General features: G+C 36.7%; 1 protein-coding gene across 4 annotated transcripts in view; it reads right to left on the minus strand.

Annotated features, from left to right (window-relative positions):
- Window positions 1–6026: 6026 nt before the first annotated feature.
- Window positions 6027–22320, minus strand: part of NFE2L2 (NFE2 like bZIP transcription factor 2) — a 37759-nt gene continuing 21465 nt past the window's right edge. For 3 of the 4 annotated variants that reach the window (XM_072612412.1, XM_072612414.1, XM_072612413.1), the window contains exons 2-5: window positions 10476–10736; window positions 10209–10298; window positions 8737–8913; window positions 6027–7763 (exon numbers count right to left, since the gene is read on the minus strand). In XM_072612412.1, the coding sequence (XP_072468513.1) occupies window positions 6531–7763; window positions 8737–8913; window positions 10209–10298; window positions 10476–10736 (1761 nt within the window). In that variant the 3' untranslated portion in view covers window positions 6027–6530. Of the gene's footprint in view, window positions 7764–8736; window positions 8914–10208; window positions 10299–10475; window positions 10737–17025; window positions 17236–22320 lie in introns of those variants that run through there. The other variant, XM_072612415.1, reaches the window with a different exon arrangement.

A 22320-nucleotide genomic window follows, 5' to 3' on the forward strand; every position in this document is an offset into this window, starting at 1 on the left:
GAATACTGTGGTCTCTCTAGGTCTTGAGGTAGAGCTCTTTTCCAGCTATATCAACAAGAGGCTTAGTCTCAGATCAGTGGGGGTGGGCAGCTCCCTAGAAAGCTAACTGGGAAGTGGTGTCAACACCCAAATGGATCTTTACTACAATGCTCTGGTCTCAGAGAGATCAGTCTGTAAAATGGGGTGGGGAGGGGCACAGAGGTTGAATGGCAGCACCAATGACAGCCCATCAGTTTTCCTTTTTTCTACACAAAAACGTCTCCTATGATGCACATCAGTGATGTTTAATTTTTCCAATACCCAGGATTCTAAAGAAATGAGTGGCTAGATGTGATGGCAAACATATCATCAGAACATTCATCTTTATTTATCTCTCATCAGCATATGGAAATCTACATGAAACAGCATTCTTAAAAAATAAAAACTACTTAATTTGGGCTGAGATGAACATTAGAAATTTTAAGAAGAGGAGAAATATCTCAGCAGCTAAACTGCTATAAGCCAAAAATAATCAATTTTCAAACTGCATAGGTTAATATGCAGGGAATAAACCATCAGTAGGAATTTGAGTATTCTAAATTCTTTTATCTATAGCTTGAACATGACATCCAATGTCCAGGCTTGGTATTTTTTCACTGACTTGTCTCATTCTATTGGAATGCTTTCCCTTCTCACTTCCACCTCCTGCCTTCCTTCAAGAATGCTCAGATCCCACTTTCTGCAAAAGGCCTTTCCCAGTACCCTATACTGCTGGCTCCTTTCCTCTTGACATTACCTTCCATCTATGCTGTATGTATTTTCTAGGTCTGAAAGTTTTCTCCCATTAGGATAGTTCTCTGAAAGGCAAGGGCCATGTCTTTGCCTTTCTTTGCATTTCCAGAGTTTAAAACTGTCTGACTAAATGCTTATTGAATGACCACTACCCACAGAATTGCCTTGATGCATATTCTTTGATGAAAGGATAATAGAGCCTTTGGTTTAAGGATTTACAGGTTTTCTTTGAGAAGGTTTTGAGATAAAAAGCTAGCCTAGAGTTGAAGAGAGAAAATACTGCAGAGTTCTCATAGAGAAAAGGGACTCATCAAAATAGCTGTATGCACATGTGTATGGATGTACGTATTATCTAATGAGGAAAAGCAATTCATTTATATTTTCACAAAGGATGACATTTATTGGCTACAAGAATCTTAACCTGGCTTCCATTACCTTGTTTTAAAAATATTTTTAATAACTATTTCAATTGATTTCTAATCCTACATATTTCATTTTCTGCATTTAATTTTTTTTCTAATAAGATGGCCCTAGGCTTCACCAGACTAACGTAAGGATCCGTGTGTGTGTGTGCGTGTGTTCGTTCTTTGTTGCCAAAGAAGACCATGCCATCAGAGAAATGGTGACATGACTTGCACATGACTTTGTTTAATAACAGAATGTCATTTGGTTAATAGAAAACAGTTTCTATATAAAAAGGTGAAAGACTGAATAAGAATCATAGTTTCCCAATAGTTTAAGCTATTAAAACTTAAAACTACACTAAGATTTTTAGGACACCCTACATTTTTCACCCACCTCAATAAATAAAGCCATAAAGAAAAGTAAAAAAAAAAAATTCTTGCTAGTGGTATTCAATAAGTATAAATAAAGCTTTGATTTCCACCCCCTTCCAGGTCTACAAAATGCAACAAGTTCAGCAGTTACTAGAAAGACACCATTTTTACACGTTGGACTGCAAGGGACCTCTGATATCATCAAGTCCGACCTCATCACTTCACAGAAGATGAAACTGAGGCCCAGACAAGTGAAGAGCCTTGGCCCAAAGTTAATGGCATTTACCTCTCCACTGCAGCATGCAAACATGCTGAGATGTTTCTAAATTATTTCATAGAATGAAAGCATAAAATGAAATCAAATACAAGCAGGCACATTAAGATTCACTGTTGGTGTTGTAAATTGGTCCAACCATTCTGGAAAATAATTCAGAATTTTACTAGAAAACTCATTAAGCTGTACGTACCCTTTGGGCCAGTGATACCACAACTAATGAAGACTGGTCATATTGATATCAAAATATTTATTGTAGCACTTTTGGGGGTACTCATCAACTTGGGAGAGGCTGAGTAAATTGAGTAAATTATGGTATATGAATATGGCAGAATATTATTTATTATGCTCTAAAAAATAATACGCATATTCAGGGAAACAAGGGAGGATTTGTATAAACTGATGCAAAGTAGCAGAGTTGGAACAATCTGCACAATGATCACAATCACTTAAAGGTACAAAGCACTTTCTTTCCTCACAATAACCCTCTGAGGTAGGCAGTGCAGGTATTAACACTTTGTAACTGAGGAATTTGTGAGCTAGAAGGTGACATACCCACAATTACACAGTTTGTGAGTGGCAGAACTGGAATTCTAACAATGAAGTCCATTAATATTTCCACCAAATGAGACAAAGCTCTCCAAATACAGTTAACTGGGCTAACTGAATCTAAAGTGGTCTTAAGAAGCATCTTCACAACCCCAAACCTCTAATTCTGACTTTAATCAGTGAGCAGAAAACACACAACCTGAGTTCAAGGAAATGCCTCATCTCCCGCCACTTTTCTAGAGCTGATATAAAAAAACCAAAACAAACAAAAGATGAGGTTTCAAACTATATATATTCTCTAAGTCAGTAATCTTTCACTTCCCTTATTGTACCCTTTCCCTTCCTACAACCCTAACGCCCAATTCAGCCAGAGAGAAGCATAATCTAGGACTAGGAGACTCCTGCTATTGACCATTCAGAAATGATGTGAAATAATGGTAAGAGTAAGCCAATATGCTGTGGAAAAATGTCAGGTACAATTTGAGTCTCAATAGAAGTCTAACCTGCCATTGTTTGTGGACTTAAGAAAGCCAAACTAAAGTCCTCTGTCACTGACAGGAAATTTGGTCAAAGATCAAGATTTTGTTCAAGCATCTCAATAGCTAATTTTACACTCACTCAGCATGTAAATAAACTCCATTTGTAGATGTTGTTTTAAGTTGCTTTATGAGCCAAGCAGGCCATTGTTTATTCCCAATTTCAATACTAGGTTTAAATCTATGTACCTTCTCTTGAAAGTCTAGGCTGTGTTGCTAAAGTTTTTCAGTGGATATATACTGCAGTGAAGAAACATTCCCAACTTTCCAGCACTGTTGTCTTTAGTGTCCAATTAAATTCACCCATACTAATAAAAAATTATGTTCTGCCAATGGCACATTTGTCTCTTTTCTGAAAGAGTACACCAAGCTATGCTGGGGGAGGAGAATTCATTTGACCTCTTCATGGAGAGATACATCGGCCTCCCTTATCCGTGACTTCAGAGCACGTGTTGGCCTTCCCTAAATCATAGGCTCAGTCTTCTGTGGTGAGGTCATAAGAGTCCTTCTCCAAGTTCCTTCTCCTGTTCCTGTGGCACAGAACCAACTACGCTTTGGTTCTCAAAAGTTATGCCAGTAAATTTCAAGCTCTGGCATCATCCTAGTGTCAGATTATGCCTGCTTTCCATTGCTTAATATGCACAGGAATTATCACTGGAAGATGGACTACTGAGGGATAAATTCTTTGAACACAGTGAGCCATAAAATGGATAAAAATACAAAATGGTCCTCAGTCTTGAATGAACCCCCTTCTACTTCTGGAGAGATCATGGCCGAAAGGAAAAAGAGGGTATTAAGACTCAACATTAGATTGCATATTAACCATTAACATTCAATGTGAAATCTGCCCAGGGACCTTACTGGCAGAACTGAACCACAACCATACTGAAACCAGAAGACACAGTGATGTGATCACCGAATGTAAGGATGGCTCACAGGTTCTCTTCAGGAGGCAAAAGAAACTGGTTTGATGTTTTGCCTAAATACAACAAATGTCATTTCACTGTCATCTCCACCTTGTTGTACACATAACATGCATAAGCAAAATGATGATCACTGAGATACTGATGCATAAGTTGCATTTATTTGTTGGAGAAGATAAAGTAGGGATATTGTATAGAGAACTTCAGTAACAACTTAAAAACCAAGTACATATGGATGTTTTAATACTCAATTACTTGCAACATGAAAATGAGTATACAAGATGAAGAATATGCTGGAAAACACAGACTGGAATTAAGGAATTAAAATGCTTCCCTCAATCCCTCCAAAATAAAAAAGTCACTGTGATATAGTACCTTGGCTACAGGAGAGTCAGGAGAGACCTGGGCTCAACCTGCAGCTCTGACACAAGTATGAAAGCCAGAGGCTTTCATAGAAGTTACTAACTTCTTTGAGTCTCAGTTTATTCATCTATAAAAGGGGGTTACTAATATCTACAGTACCTATGCAAAGCACTCTGCAAAGCTTGAAGTACAATATAAATGGCAGTTATTATAGTGGACTATGGTAGAAGCTTCATACCTATACATCACTTTTTCAAGTCAGCAGGTACTGGATATGGCAAGTACTGAGAATGACAAAAAATGAAACTGCATCTTAGCAGACAAGAAATAATTGAGAACCAATATGGAAGTCATTTGAGAATCACCTGTGCTTGCATATTCACTTCTTTGGTCAAAATACCAAATTAGGATAAAGTTGAGAAGCTACTACATGCAAATATTATAGCTCCAAATCAGCATATTTAAACAAGATGTTGACTTCAAAAAATGGATGACACTGAAACAGATTAACACTGTTCCTTAAAGAAGTTTTAATTAATGTAAAACAGTAACCACAACTTGACCACAAGGGTCCCAAAACCACTTCAACCTACTTGATCTCTCTGCTAGTTGGAAACACATGGCAGCCAAGGGCAATATTAGTTCAGAGCTTGTACTCTAAGAGGGAGAAGGATAGTTGATTATGAGCAGATTTTCCTTACAAAGATGGAGGCGGAGGGAGTGGGGGAATAGTCCACTGTAAGGTTGTCCTTAACAAAGGTTATTAAAAGCTAGGATAAAGTACACTGGCAAAATTTCCAGTTTTCCTTGTTAAAGACATTAAAACGATCAGCCATGGTGTGTATATATCCTACTCCCTTGTCCCTCAAAAGAAAGAAGGTTCCTTGGGAGCAGGGATAATTTTGACTTTTGTCTTTGTTGCTCTAGCATCCAGCACAGTGCCTGGCATGTAGTAAGTGCTTAATAAATGCTTATTGAATTGAATATGCAAACTGTTTTAAGTTTAAAAGGAAAATGACCTTGAGTATTTAAACGTCAAGATCCTTTTAGGGGTTAGATTCTCATCCCTGTTAATAACTTCCTCCATCTTTCCTTTATCAGTAGGTACCATGTATTTAAAAAAGGAACCTTGAGTATGGAAGAGACAAGAGATAGTTAAAAGACATGAAAACATTGCAGAATGTTTGCTATTTTTGGTACAATGTTTTAGAAACCATTGAATATAAATGGGAAAAGTTGTTATAAGGCCAAAATTAGCTATAGCTACACTGAATGCAAATATGTGTGTATATCCACACTCACACATCTGCATGTATAAAATACATATAGATATGTGTATGCATGTGTGTATATGTATACACACATTGCTTCATTAAAAATCACTTAAATGGGGGAAGAGGGAGAGAGTCCTATCAGATTAAGGAAATTATGTTAGAAAAGTTCTTAACTGAATCAACTGCATTTTGTAAATGGAGTGGACAAAATACAGCGGTAATTTGCCTGATAAAATTTTTCTCAAATAATTAGAATGCTCTCCAAGAGAAAAAGGTCCAAAACTTTCTATACATGTTAACTAAAAGGAAGCAAATATTTTTCTTAGTCAAAATGAACTTCCTAAAGTGAAGAGATGTACGCTTCCCTGATGTGCATCAATGACCTGTCAAAATAACTATACCTAAAACTCTGTCTGATAAAAAATTTTTATGCTTGTAAAAAAAGTATTCTATAAATATAAAGCATTAAAATGAGATAACATTTAGTGTTATGTAAAAAATAGCACAATGCAAATTCAAATAAATGAATCACAAAGTAACCATTTAATGAATACTCAAAATTAAGTTACATATCTTTATTAGTATTAACTTTTTTGCTAAATTAAATTTTTATGTAAAGCAAAATAACTACATAAGAAAATGACACATTAAGATCATACAGTATTTATAAAAAGGCACTTGTGGTTAGTCTTGCAATAAACTGTATTTAGGGTAAGCTAAATCATATTTTCATATAAATCTATGAATATAACAAATGAGATAGGAACAGTATAAATAAGAAATCTGCACTATTTACACTTATACAGAAACTAGACCAAATGGTGCAACAAGGAAATATTTGCTGTTAAAAGTGAGATTACATATTCTGCATACATATATATGCATCTTATTATTTTAATGCTTTTATATTGTGTGCAATTTCTATACTATTTTGGATATATACTTGCATAGAATTTTTTTTTTATAAAATATCACTTAATTATGCATTTCACATCACAGTAGGAGCTTTTAGTAAAACAGTACAAAAACACTACCTCAGTTTTAAGGGGCAAATCCTCTCAAATCTAATTTCTCTTAATGTCAGGTTTCTTGCTTTTGGGAACAAGGAATACATTTCCATCCCTTGTTTGCTGCAGGGAATACTCACTAGGGGAATAGGGGTCTCCATTTTCATCCCGTAGCATGCTGAAGACCTCAAGATATAAGGTGCTAAGCTGTTTTTTCAGTAGATGGAGGCTTTTGTCATTTTCTCCTTTTTCTCTGAGCAGCTTTTCCTTTTCATCTTTTAAGTGATCCAAATCTTGCTCTAGTTCCACTATATTTTCCAGTTTTCTTTTCCGGCAGTTCTGAGCAGCCACTTTGTTTTTGCCCCTCCTACGTATATCTCGAATAAGTGCAAGCTGAGCCTCATTAAACTGCTCTTTTGACATCATTTCATTGAAGTCATCCATACGAAGGTTAATAATTTTTTCTACAGGGAAAGGGATATGAAGAGCTTTTGCTCTCATTTCATCTCTTGTGAAATGGGATTCTAGGCGGCTTGAATGCTTGTCTTTTGTGAACGGGGTTTTCTGGTGACCAGGACTGGTGGGCAATTCTTTCTTTGGTGTGCTTACACTCTGCAACACATCAGGTGCTGGAATGGCCGGCCCCTGAATGGGCGACATTGGATAGCTTGTGTCCTCTTGCAATGGCACTGGCTGTGTCCTGGTGCTGCTCTGGTGAATGCTTCCAGGAACACTGTCAACATCTTCCATTTCAGAATCACTGAAGCTGAGCGGCGTGTCTCCATAGATGGAAGACTCTACTGAGTGTTCTGGTGATGCCATGTTGGAGCTTGTGTTCAAAGAAATGCCTGAGTCAGAATCATTACATTCTGGTGAGTTTTCAGGATGGTTGCTGTTAAAAGCCTTACAAAGTGAAAGGTCAGAAATATCAATGGGCTCATTTAAAAGTTCTGAGAGTGACTGGCTGATGTGGGTGGGGGAAGGCATAGTGCTGTTTATGTTTGTTTCTGCTATGAAAGTTGAGTAAAATTCCTCACAAAAATCAGTGTTTATTGTGGCATCTGAATTTAAAGAGTTCATTCTCAACTGGTTAGGGTCTTCTGTGGGGAGCATGCTGTCAAACGAGTCCTCAAATGCACTGAGGAAATCTGGACTGCAGGAAACTTCTTCTTTTTCCAGTGTTGAGAGTGAACTGTAGAAACTGTAACTGTTGTCGATTTCTGTTGGTTTAGCTTCAGGACTCACAACTATGGTGGCCTCAGCCAGCTTGTCATTTTGAATGTTAAGACACTGCATGAGGAAATGTTAAAATAAGATTTTTATGTAAGCAATGCCTAATATTTTCAAATTAATAGTAGCTGACATCCATATTTGCTGCTGGTTTGGGTGTTCACAAGAACACGTGAGAGCAAACCCACCAAAGTCTTCAAGTTGTTCTTACAGAATTACAAAGCCTATTTGAGTTGATGAGGCTTTATAATCATCAAATCATTTTATATAGATATAGAAACTGAGGTCCAAAAAGTTAAGTAACTTGCCTAAGGTCATCTATATGCCAAATTATAGTCTAATTTCTAGCATAGACTTTCATAAATGATTTGCAATTTCTAAGCATAAGCATGATTTTCACAATTTCTAGGTCAGACTTGAAATATACGCCATCTGTCCTAGCCATCATGGTGGTACATTATCTGCTTACTATGAAATGAGACAGGATCTGTTATTTTATTGAAGGAGGGAACTTCCTTTACCAATATAGACTAGCAACTACTCTACAATATAGTCTTAAGAGAATTGCATGTGGTAATGTGGGGCCAAGTGACTTGACAGGGTCCCAAAGACAATATGTGTCAATGGCGGCACTTGAATCTAAGTCTTCCTGTCTGGGAGGGGTGCTGCTCTCTAGGTACCGAGATAGCATAGTGGATAGAGCACTGGGCCAGGAGTCAGAAAGACCTGAGTTCAAAGCCAACCTCAGGCACTTACTAGTAATTTAACTTCTGCCTGCCTCAGTTTCCTCAACTGTAAAATGGGGATCATAATAACACCTACTTCTCAGGGTTGTGAAGATGGAATGAGATGATATCTGTATAGTGCTTAGTATGGAGTCTGGCATAGTAGAGGCTATGCAAATGCTTATTTCCTTTCCTCTTTCATAGAGAGCTGACACTCACTAAATAATTAGATTTTTTGTTGAATGTTAGTATGGGCTTCGAAGGCTGTGAAATATAAAATCATGCCTTTGTTCCTGGCTCTTAGTTACCTGTAACTCTGGAATAGACAACAGCTCCTCCCACACTTGCTCTATATCCTGCATGCTGTTGTCCACTACTGAATGAAGGGCAGTTGATCCAGGTTGCTCAGCTTGATTAGAAGTAATGAAGACTGAGTTGCTGTCAATGTGATCTGGAACAAGTGATTGAAATGTGGCTGAAGAAACCTAAAATTGACAGATAATTTATTTAAAATATGAAGTGCTTGTCAATAATACATGAAACCACAACTCCTTATGGAAACTCCTATTCCCCAAGCTATGATTATAGTTTTTTAAGTTCCTGTGTCTCCCTTGTTCAGTCCACCTCATATCTGACCCTAACTTCTTTTCTCTGCCAGATACAATTTTGTTCTTCCTGACCCAACTGGCCCTCCCTACCTCTTGCCCCCTAATCCCTAGTTATTATCTTTTTCATTACTTAATAAACTTCAAGCAAGAACTATCATGTTTTTCTGTTGCAAATATCGGCATGTAGGTGACATTCAGAATTAAATGACAAAGTCTGGGGAGATTACTCATCCTACTCATTTATCAAGTCAGAAACTGGCCTACTCATGCAGGCTTTATTTTTATACAATCATAAAAAGTGAATGTCTTTTGTCCATGGCTATTCTAACTGCTATCTTTGGTTGTTAAGAGTGACAACAATTTGGCCCAGACACTCTTTATTTGGCTGAATTATTTTAATGAAAAAGTCAATAACAGTGGCTACAAAGAAAATGTTTAGTGCACACTACAACAACATGATTTTCTGCACAAAGTTCCTTCCCAAAAGTTTTTTTTTTAAAGGAGAGACCCTTTATGTGACAGCAAACAAATGAAAATAAGGTAGATGCCCATCAAAGAAGATCGCCATTCTGGCTACAGAAACTGTGATCCATGACTATTAACAGAAGAGGGGCCCTGTGCTGTAAGGAATGTTATATGTGATGGATACAGAAAAGCCTAGAAATATTTACATGAAGTAAGCAGAGCCAAGAAAACAATAGAGAGCAAATACAACAATGGAAATAGAAAGAACCACACACACACACACACACACACACACACACACACACACACACACACACACACACACTCACCCCCCCAAAAAATAAAAATGAATATAAAGATCCAGCAAGACTACAATGAAGAAGGATGAGAGGACACACACCCCTCCTTGTGGAAGTAAGAGGTCCACAGGTGTTCCACATGACACATATTTTCAGACTTTTTCAATATATTAATGGGTTGGGCTGATTTTTTTCCTCTTTTTTTTTTTTTTGCAGGGGCAAGAGGGTTGATCTTTAAAAACTACTATTTGTTTTATGGGACAGCTCACTAGGAGTGAGAGGAGAGATAATGGGGAAAGTATCATGACATAAAACAGAAGTCATCTAAAAAAGAGCACACACTCATGTCACATAGAACTGATTTTGTGGGTTTTAGAGTTTTTGTTGGACATCAGCCCGAAGCTTTACCTCATCATCTTCTACAAATGGGAATGTCTCTGCCAAAAGCTGCATGCAGTCATCAAAGAAAAGAGCATCTGCTTTAGGGATGTCAGCCACCTATATGAGAGAAGCAGAAGTTAACAGAGGAAGGTGTAGATAGCATTAATCAACAGACATTTACAGAACACCCACTATGTACCTACAGACTCTCTACTCCCAAAGTAGTTGATATTCTGGTTGAACTTCCCTTACATCATATTTAAAAATCATTGCACAAAGAAACTGATTACTTACCTGGGAGTAGTTGGCAGATGTGCTAGGCTCAATGTGCTGGGCAGGCTGAATTGGGAGAAATTCACCTGTTTCTTCGTCTAGTTGCAGCTGGGCCAGAAAGGCCTTCTCTTGTTCCTTTTGGAGTTGTTCTTGTCTTTCCTTTTCAAGTTTCTTTTGTTTTTCCAGCTCATGCTCTTTCTGCCTTTGACTGAAGTCAAACACTTCACGTCTTGCCCCAAGATCTATATCTTGTCTCCAGAGGATGTCAATCAAATTCATATCCTATAATAAAGGAAGACTAGGTCAAGAGGGTTCCTAGATGAAGCTTCCTTTTAGTTTTAAGCACACCTTGTGGAATACGAAAATGCTGCCTTCTATAAGCATGTGTATGTATGTATGCATACACACTAACATTTATAGAAGAAACCACATGACTAAGTAATTGACTTTAAAATGAATTTTACCTAAAACATCTACGTTTAAGATACTTCCTAAAGGCAGGATAAAGTCAATTCTCCATTAATCATAAGTGAATTGCCCACAATAAGTAAGGAAGCCAAAACTGACTTCACCTGTCAGCCCTTTCTGAACTTTTTCTTTTGAATGATGATTCATGTTTAGAAAATGTGATTATTTTTAACAGTATTCTTCTAAGTAAAACTTTAACAAGGAAAGAAGCCTGTTGAAAAGTCATGAAACAAAGTGCAATCATTCAGCCAATAAACTCACTGACAATATGAAGGGATGAATGCTAGGCACTTAAGGACACGTAAATAAATTTAAGAGGCATTCCTATTCTCACCATAAATCAGTTTATAATCCAGATGGGGATAAGCCCTAGACATAAAATATAATTGCTTCATTTTACTCTGAGCTCAAAAGCAAAACAAAACCCACCATACCAAAAACCAGTACCATATTTAATATAAAGGGAAAGAAGACTCTGAACTCCTTGAGGGCATGGCCCTAACTTACTATTTTTTTATCTCCTAAGGTCTAATAGTGTTTTGCACCTGGTAGTATAGTTTGCTGTTGTTTTTTCTTTACCCCCAGTCATGTCCAAATCTTCATGACCTCATTTTGGGTTTTCTTGGCGAAGATACAGCTCATTTCACAGATGAGAAAACTGAGGCAAACAGGGTTAAAGTGACTTGCCCAGGGTCACACAGCTTGTAAGTGTCTGAGGTCAGATTTGAACTCAGGAAGATGAGTCTTCCTAACTCCAGGTTCAGCACTCTATCCACTGTCCCATTTGTATCTGGTAGTACTTAATGAACCTTTGTTGCTTTAGATAGTGGAAGCGACTATGGATAAGACAGACAAATGCAAAAAAGATCAACTGCCCTTGGTAAGTGGTTGAATATAGGAATTGAGTAGGAAAAGAGAGAAGTTGAAGAACACTCTTGAGATTTCAAACTCCAGTGACTAGCAAAATGGTGAAACCATTACTGAAGTGAGAAGTCTGGAAAAGTAATGTGTGTATTTTTGTCGTTTTTTTAGAGGTAGGGGGAGGGTGTTAAGTTCAGTTTTACGTAGGCTGAGTTTGAGGTGACAGAAGTCCAACAAACAACTAGAAATATAGGACCAGCACTGGTTTGGGAGCCATGAATAGAGACAATGGGGAAAAAGTATTTCAATGTACCTGATTTAACTGGGGGATCAAATAATGTTCAGGTCTGGACTTCCATGTTAAAATAATTTGTCACTAAGAATGATTTAATTAACACCAGTAAGGTTTCCCACCCCAAAATATCCTCCTGCTACCAGGTAGCATGATGAATAGAGCATTTAAGAGTCAGGAAGACTCAAATCCTGCCTCAGTCACTTACTAGCTATGTGATGCTGAGCAAGACACTCAGCCTCAGTTTCTCCATCTGTAAAATGGAGATAACAAAAGCACCTACCTCACAGATTTATTGTTAAGAATCAACTGAGATAACATAAGTATTTTGCAGATCAAAGTAATATATTAGTGTAGTATTAGTATGAGTCAGATGCTTTCCTATTCCCAGATGCTACCTGAGGTTAACTCACTGACAATAGTAACTCTGATTCAGTGTCGTGGTAGGAAGTAAGGAGAAAATAACAGAGCATGAAGAATTCATTTTGATAGGGTATGGAAACAACACCAAGAGGAGTAAAGTAGATAAGGACTGATGGCCAACCTCACCAACTTTTGGTTTTGTTCAGTTGTCCTAATAAGTGCATCCACTCCCAGCCCCATTCCCAAGCTTCCCAAAGCTAAAATTAACAATTATTTCAGCAAGCAGTCAACCTATTTTTAGTGTCAGAGGCAGATTCAGGCCACCAAACCTAGAGGTATCCCTGCTCACTGGATGATGGGAACACACATCTACCTCTAGACTGTTCAGGTCTTAAATTATGCAGAAACCTTATTCACACTCAGAGCAACTTTTGGCTTCAGTACAATTCTAGACTTGAACTTTATAATATATACAGACATTTAAAATCTAGCATAATCTAAACCCCAAATCTCCTAATCTTCAGAATCTGTTGAATTTAGATAGTATAATTTGACAGTTAATCTAAGAGTATACACATCATCTCTCCCATATATGTACTCTGAGGAGGTGGGGAAGAAACGAAGCGATTTGGAGAGAAGGGAAGGTGAGAGATGAGGAGATTTCTAAAAAACAAGAAAGAGACTCCTATTTTCAGATTCTGTACAGTTGGAGTCTTGTTTCTTATTATTACATTTAACTCTGCTTAGGCCACTGAGGTGCTTCCAACTCTCAAATTTAGTGATTCCGTAACAGTAAGGTCTGACATAGTATACTGTTACTAGACAAGAGACTTGGTGTAGTTTCAAGTCCACCAGTGGTTAATCAGCATTACTTTTTCCAGAAGTGGAAATCCCACCATTGTTAATTTAATTTTTATTAAGGAAGCATGCCACGTGTTAAGAGTTTACTATATGCCCATCACAGAAAGAATCAAAGGAATCAATGTAAACACAATTCCATCTTGCCTAGTCTCTGTCTCTCTGTAAAAATAGAAATGATACTACTACCAACTTCCTACTTGTCTTATGGGGTGTTAGATCTTAGAAAGCTTTGAGTATTTTGGAAAACCTAGATTCCAGGACCCTAGTTTTAATAAATTTAATAAATTATATCATGCCAAAGCTGTAAGAAGTGCTTCAATGTAATCCATACCAAAAAATTAGTGTTTTTTAAACTCATTTCCATATTTTATTTTATGTACTCATATATTCTCTCTCACACATCAGTTACTGGAATTGATGCTCTCCTAAATAGGAAGTGCTTCCAGCAAGAGGCAGTGTGGGCTGAGAACATGACTGTGCTCTTTTCAAAGTTCTTGCATCATCCAGAAGGAAATGACAATCACAGCAAAACATTCCATGAGACCTCTCTATATAAATGTGTGAAAATGAAGTAGCCCTGCCTTTTCCGTTGCCTCTCCATGATATCAAAAGATTCAGGGATGTACTCTATGGAATCAGGAGGATATAATATATAGACATCAAATACCATATTAGCTAAGTTTTGAAGAGAGAAAAGAATACAGAGAGTTTTCTACGAATTCTGCTCAGCATTTTCTTGATTTGGGTAAAAATACATGACTGACTTGTTCAGTGTAATCAAGCTTAGGCTTCCTTTCTTTTAGGACGGCATATGGAGCAAACATTGTCTGGCACTCAGTCTTGATTTTTTTGGGGGGGTTCTTTTGGTGATATGTTGTCACAGAATCTGTTCCAAACCACACTGCTAGCTTGGTTTAGACAAAAGAAGATAATTTTAATAAGACAAGCATAAATGTTCAACAATTCATGTTAAACTACCATCTGGCTCCATTGGAAATATTCATTTAAAATTTATATATCAGCACTTGCCATCTGTGTAATCTGTTACACATTTTATGAGGAAACTGCCGACATTGTGAAGTTGGACGATTAACTCTTACTGCTTTTAAACAAACATCTTTGCACTAGGATAAACAAAGATAGAGAAAGGCCCTGAATACATAATCCCCATTACACACGTCCATTGCATGCAGTTTAATTCTCCCCTCTCCCCACCCCCATTCTACTGTGGACAGTTTCAAAGCAGATGGAAGGAGAAGGATCAAAGTAAGAAGTCTAAGTCAACTTTTAAAATAAACTAATCCCAAAATAAGTAATTTTAAAATGAATTATCAACATATTTCATTTGATGTTTTGCTTTAAGGCAGGAGGATTCCACCCCACCCTCAACCCCTAATTTTCCTTTGAAAATTCAAGTTTTCTCCCATGCTTGAAAATATCTTCTACCTCATCCTTGTTCAGTTATGTCTGACTCTTCATGACCCCATTTGGGGTTTTCTTGGTAAAGATACTGGAATGGTTTGTTATTTTCTTCTCCAGCTCATTTTACAGATGAGGAAACTGAGGCAAACAGGGTTAAGGGACTTGCCCAAGGTCACCCAGCTAGTAAGTATCTGAGATCAGATCTGAACTCAGAAAGATGAGTCTTCCTGACTCCAAGATTGGAGCTACATCCATTGTGCTACCTAGCTGCCTTTTCTTATCATTGCTTCTCCAAAGGTCAGTGCGCCTCCTACAGGAGGCCTTTCCTGACTCCCCTGCCACCCACATAGTAGCGCTGGTCTCCCCTAAATGCCATGTACTTAACTTTGCATGTATTTTGTAACTACACATATATGGATATTTTGTTTCCCCTTATAGGGGGTAAGATTCTTCAGGGTAGGGAGTGTTTTATTTTTGTTGTATCCTAGCACCAAGCAAAATACCTAGCATGTAGAAAGCACTTAATAAATGCTTGGTTAGAAATGAATGTTTTACCAAAGAACTACTCCAACAACAAGCTGTCCAGGCAACTTTATTTTACTATCAATCAAACAAGCATTTATTAAGTGCTTACACAAAAAAATTAGGGATGGACATGCAGAGAAAAGCAAAAACAGTCCTGGCCTTCAAGAAACTATTATACAATGTCCACAGAGAGTAGATGATAAAATGAGTGGCCCTAAGCTGGGGTCCAGAGAGGGCAGGAAAGCTGGGAAAAGCTTTCAGAAAGCAATGGTGATTAAGCTGAGTATTAAAAGACTAGTATAGGTAAAGTATATGATAAGGAGGGTATGGTAAGAAGACTAGGAAGGTTAAGGAGGCTAGGTTATGATAAGCTTTAAAAAGTCAAAGAACTAATTAAAAAAAAGTCAAAGGACTGTGTGTGTGTGTGTGTGTGTGTGTGTGTGTGTGTGTGTGTGTGTGTGTACAGTACATGCAGAGGGCCCTTTCCATTTCTGCAGTTCCAAATGGACGTTTTCCTCAAGGGCTAGCAACGCATTTTATTTTCATGTCTTTTTTTTTTTCCTCCTTGGGGCAGCATTTTTCAAAATGTATGTTGTAAAACTTGTGTCACATTCCATTTGATGTGAATAAGGGTTTGGTAGAAAAAACTATAATTATAGGAATATTTTTTCTTCTAAAATTTTATATAAAATTATGTAACAAAAATCATTAAATGGTAATTAAAACAGGCTTAATTCCCTCTAAAATTCCAAGTTAAGCAGGTCCTTAGAACCAACTTCGTAGGTTTTGTCAATCTATTTCATGCTTTCTGTAGCCTAATTGGCTTGTAAAACACTGCCTGGGGTGATCTCTATTTAAAACTAAACTTAGTTACTATATAGGATGTAACTGTACCAGGTATTGAATTACTTTTATTTTGTTGATTTTTAAAATCTTTTTTAATCTCCTACTTATCTCAAAGGTTTACATGAATTACCGTATCCTAAGGTTAATCTAATTTAACCTTTTCCAGTATAAATTGCCCAACTACTTTTGCAAAGTCAGAGATGTAGCATAAGTTGTATATAGATCCTACTTCCTGGAGGCAAGGCTCATGTAAGAATTTGTAGGGACTTAAAAGGTTACTGAAATTTAGGGAAGATTTATTTCTGGAATTGTAAATGTTCAAACTATACTTCCCAATACCAAAGTATGACTCACACAACCCTACCCTTGTGAAAACTTTTTTTAGGAGGCCACTGATATGTTCTTTCTCTGCTCCCTACCCCCATCCTCTAAACTGTCCCATAAGCCAACCTTTAATTTTTAGTGACAGTACAGGTATGGTCTCTAGAAACAAATCATTTCTGTAAATTATATACATACATATGTATATATGTGAAATACACACACATATAAACACACCAGAAAATGATCAAAAATGTAAGGGGAGGGGAAGGAGGGGGGAAAAGAGAAAAGGACTAATATTTGAAAAAATAATTCTTTGGCTTCCAAAAACAATTTCAGCCTGGACTTTTGGCAAACAGAATTTAATTATGTTTATTAATCAAGGGGTAAACTTCTTGAGATATTTTGGCTCAATTTGTTTACTTTGACAATTCCTCATAATACAGATGTAATAGTAAATAAAGGAAGTGATTAAATAATGGTTTTTTAAAAAACTAAATGTAATCACCAGGAAAAACTTACTAGAACAAGTTTCTTGAGAGACAGAAGGCAGCATGGTGAAGTGGAAATAGCATTAGATTTGGCATTGGAGAAGACCAAGATTCAACTTACTATTTGTGTGACCTTGACTCATCTGACAAAGATGGGGTTGGACACGATTTCTTCTGAGGACCCAATGATCCTTCATGACTACATCTTATTTTTTGTATTTCTTTCAGTGCCTAAAACTGTATATTGTGCAGAGAATCACAGAGAACGAAAGAATGTCCGAGATGGAAGGGACTTTAGAGGCTATCCAAAGTTTTCAATTTGTTGATTTTACTGAAAGGTAAGTTAAGGTTAACAGGTGAGCAGATCAAGGTCACATAGTGAGTTAATGAATTACAGAGACAAAGTCAGCATCCAGGCCTTCTTAATCTTAGCCTAAATGCTCCCTCTCCACTGCTTATCTGCTGCAAGCTACAGGTGAATATTTGTTTACAAAAGTGCTGTATTTAAAAATAACTGAACCGTCATCAACATGTAATAATCTTGGAGATGACTACTTATTCAAGTTTTTCTTTGTTTTCATAAAGTCTTCCCCAAATGGGTTAACAACAGCACAATTCTCATTTATACCAACAAATGCAAGACAATTTACTTTTAAACCAAATTAGTCAACAATTAAATAAACTGAAAAATATCTTTCCCACTCTACCCTTTTCTTTCTTGAGGTGGGTAATTACTGTGGTTTTCAGTTATAAAGTAGTCTAACTGTATACTTGACCTGGCATGTTACTATATACAGGTATTTTCACATGCTGCTTCCTAGTTTACAAATACACTTTCTTAGTAATGACGCAATGATCTATGAAATATGACCCTGCCAATCAATAACACATGTTCATCATGCTGTCTAGTGAATTATTGCAGCACAATACAAAGCTAGAGTTATAACCAGACGATGATTCAAACACCCAAAACGAATCATTTTCAGGATGAAAATATGTTTCTTGACCAGAAAAAGAAATTATGGTTGGCAACTCATTTTCTGAAATAGTGGGTTAGTGCCATCTGCTACAAGTACATCATTCTTATTTATGCTTTGAAGATTATACACCTAGCATTCCAAAAGACGTATTTATATTTGAATAAAGTACTAATGACAGCACTCATAATGAAAAAGATGTATGTGAGGGTAGGTTGTGATTGCCTAGTAAGATCTGCCCAGCTCAATGAAAGCAACCCACTTTCCAATTCTTGAAAAGTACAATTCTGAATTACCTTCCCTATGTAAAGGTAACTACCAACCTATAAGTAGATCATGTAATTCCTAGTTAAATCCATCACCATTAATGAAAAGCTGCATTATGAACTTTGGTTGTGAGCCATCCACCCAACCAATGATACACAGATGGTAGGCAGCTTTGTGGGTAAGAGTAATGGACATGGAATCATTAAGACCTGAGTTCAAATCCAGCATCAGACACTTGCAAGCTCTGTGATTTCGGGCAAGTCACTTGATCCCGTTTGCCTCAGTTTTCACATCTGTAAAATGAGCTGGAGAAGAAAATGGCAAACCACTTCTGTATCTTTGCCAAGAAAACCTCAAATGAGGTCATAAAGAATCAGACACTACTGAACAACAGCAATATGGGAAAAAGAAAGCACTTCACAGCACCCCTCACAGGGTGCAAACCGTAAAGCATCCCATAAGTGAGAGCTATTTACACAAGCTCACAGAACCAAACTGTCTGGGTGCTACCTTGAACATGCCAAGAACTCCTAAGACCCATACTCTTACACTAACTTGCCAGATTTATTCCCTGACCACTCATTTAATAATGAGGAAATTTATCCCCAGAGAAGTGAAGTGATTTGCCATGTCCCTCCTCTAGAGCAGTGTGTCTCTGTCTCTCTCTCTCTCACTTGGGTTTCTAAATAGGGCCCCAGGAACCTCCTTAGGTCTACAAATGGTAGAAGAGTTGCCAATGTGAGTTGATAGTTCCTTACCAGATTAAAAAAAGGAAATACTTTGGTATGTAAAAATGCTGGACTAAAAAGGATGCAGTAGACTTAAGGTCTCATGCTAGCCCTGTAAATAACCAGAATTAATCATATCATAGATCCCTGATGATACTAGACTATTTATAGCTATTCTAAGGCCTAGTAGGAAGACCTCTGCCCTAATGAATATAAGAAATAAATTAGTAAGTTTTTTTGTGGAAAGACACAAATATTTAGATAACAGCACAAATAGATCAGAGAACTTAAAAACAAACATTTTAAAAACAGTGTTTTAGACCACAAGACCAAAGTGGAAGTCACGAATGCATTTCATAACCTTTTCCTGTTCATTAATACTGATGACAACTTGGAGAAAACAAAATCTCACCTGAGTCCTAATCTACTAACTTCAAATAGTAGCTTTTTCACAAATACTAAAAATGAAATACTTCAAAAATATGTACACAGATTCAGTTACTCTCACATGTGTGCATGTACACTAATAATAATGTTCTTGAAAGGCAGTACTAAAGAAGTGCGGTCTGAAAGAATTTTTATGGTGAATTCTTTGTAAACAAATATTCACCCTCACTCTATTTCATCCTGATTTTCCTAAAATTTCTCAAGCAGATAATGTTCCTTTGACGGTACAGCATATATCCTCTTTGGTAGCTTTCAGGAGTACCTTTAGCAGAGTAAAAGGCATATGTGGGTGTTAAATGGTTGATGGGCTATTAGGATTAATTAAATGTAAGTACTTACAAAGTACTAGTACCCTTTCAAATTGGGTCTTCAGCATTACAATTCAAAGGTAAAACTGAAGAGCAAAGAAAACTTCATGCACTAACAGCAACAACTGAACAATTTTTATTCAATCACCAAGACTGTGATTGTTTTGGATCAGACATCTCTCTGTAGTCTATTGCTAAAATGAAAAGGATCATAATATATATAAAACAGCAAGCAACCGTGATTTCTGCACAAATGCTGTAATGATAAGTAAATTTACTTTTAAAATTTACAGTGAAAAATCTCAAAACAACGATATTCACTAAAATGAACATTAAATAAAAATTTATCTTTTCATAAAATATGCAAAACCTCACTATTTAATGTAGTATTTTTTCTTACAAGGAAGGCCAAATTAAGAATGTTGACCTATTTAATAGCTCCTCATGGAACATGAAAAAGGGGACAAAAAACAGAAAAAGGCCTAAATCAGACATCAGGAGAGGTAGAGTTCTGACGGAGACTATGCCACTAACTATACAGTACTGGACAAATTTCTTAACTTCTCAGCATAAGAAAGTTTAAACAGGTGTGACCTCTAGGGTACCTTCCCCCTTATGGTAGTTTTAACATATTCTTAAAAACATTTCTCAGGCACAGAACATTTAACCATTAATTGTATTTAATAATCATGTTTACATAAAGCATTTTCCAGCATATACTGTTCCTTAAGAAATTAACTATTATAGAGAACTTCGAAATAAAAAGAACACTTTGGGATTACCTATCTAAATACTTCAGGAAAAAAAGTTTACAGCTTGGTTAGACTTTTCTGATGCTTAACCTTCCAACTCTAAAATGCTAGATTCACAGAAACTACAGGGTGATGAGATCAAATCCAGTTACTATAAGAACAAAGTCAGTACATACTCTACTGTGTGATACACAGTTCATTGTGTTGTTTGATTTTGCATGTATTATACTTGTATTTAATATATTACATCTTCTTGTGGTAAGATAAGTAAGGTTTTAGGGAAGAGGGGTGTCTTCCATTTCTGGTCAACTTTCCAGCCAATGCCAGTGTTACCATTGCTAAGAACAATGGTGGATCCAAAAAATCAGTGTATTTATAAGTCAATTCTGCAAGTCAATAAATATTTAAGAACTTATTACATGCAAGACACTGTACTAAGTGCTGGGGATGCAAAAACAAGTAAAAGAAATGAAGCTCTCAGTCTAATGTAGGAGGCAACATACAAACAACTATGTGTAAACAAGAAACATACAGGATAAATTGGAGATAATCAACAGAGGGAAAGAATTACTATTAAAGAGCGGATTGGAAAAGGCTTTTTGTAGAAGGTGGGATTAGAATTCCAGGTAATGGGGACAGCCAGTGAAGATGCACGAAGTCAGAAGATGGAATGTCTTGTGTGTGTTCAAGACTAGGGTACAGGTTATTTAACTACTAAAGCCACCTTGATAAGCTATTCTGGCACATGGTACAAATACCACAAAAGGTACCTTTCATCAACTTCTCAAGACAGATTCAGCTGAATCTTCAAATGCAAGGGAAAGAAATCCCGGATTGCTGCCCCATTGAGGTACAAAGGAAGAATGGAGACCCTGGGACACTGAGAAAGAAGGCTGTTACCAGAACTGAAATTTGGGAAGTGATTACCTGTCATCTGGTAGACCTCCTTAAAAAAAAAACAAAAACTCTAATTATTCTTGCTAACTCAGTTTATACCTACCTCTGTTCACACCCTCTAAATTTCAGTGTCCTGGAGTAAAACCCTGTTTCCCTATCCTAATTATATCTCTTCTCTAAACTTTACCAGTTACTTACAAAGACTTCCTGGGGATAAATATCCTAAGGTTGTTCTATGTTTGACCCTAGAAACAACTATTTCCCTTCACTAAGCTAAGCAAAGAAAATCCACTAAAGTTACTGTTCGGTAACATACTATCCAAAAAATATTGGTTCATGCATACACATGCTGATTTTTTTTTAACCCAGAAAGTTTACTGAAGAATTTTATCTGTGTATAGTTTAAGTTAAATTTTGAAAGACAGTCTGACCCTCTAATTTAAAAAAATTATAAACAGATAAACATTTCAAAAGTCAGATGATAGCCAAAAATACTACAATGGTATATACAAAACAAAGGCTCTTTAGCATTTTTTTGTGTGTGTGTCATGGACAAACCACTTTGACTCTCTGGTTAAACCTATGGACCCCTTGTCAAAACAATGTTTGTAAGTACACAGAATGAAATACAAACAATTACCAAAAAAAATTATATTGAAATACAATTATCAATACAGTGAAAAGACAAGCTCACAGACTTCACAGGTTAAGACTCCTGGAGCAGAACAACATAATGCTTGAGGAGTTTCAAATTCACAGTTTCTTCCTATATGGAACAAAACTGTTTCTGTTTTGGGTTCATTATCTTTGAGCTTAAAAACAAGACCTGTGCACCTGGGTGAAAATTTGGAAAAATTGTCAGAGAGTGGACAGGCCCTTAGAAATCATCTAGTTCAACAACTTCAGTTCAGAGTAAGATGAAGGCCAGACAGTTTGATTATGTCTAGTTCAACATTATAAAGGTTAAGAAATGACTGAATTAGCTTCTAAACACACACAACTCTGACTCCCAGTCAAGGACTCTTGAAAACATACAAGAT

This window comes from Notamacropus eugenii, chromosome 5 (assembly GCF_028372415.1).
Source record: "Notamacropus eugenii isolate mMacEug1 chromosome 5, mMacEug1.pri_v2, whole genome shotgun sequence".
Classification (NCBI taxonomy): domain Eukaryota; kingdom Metazoa; phylum Chordata; class Mammalia; order Diprotodontia; family Macropodidae; genus Notamacropus; species Notamacropus eugenii.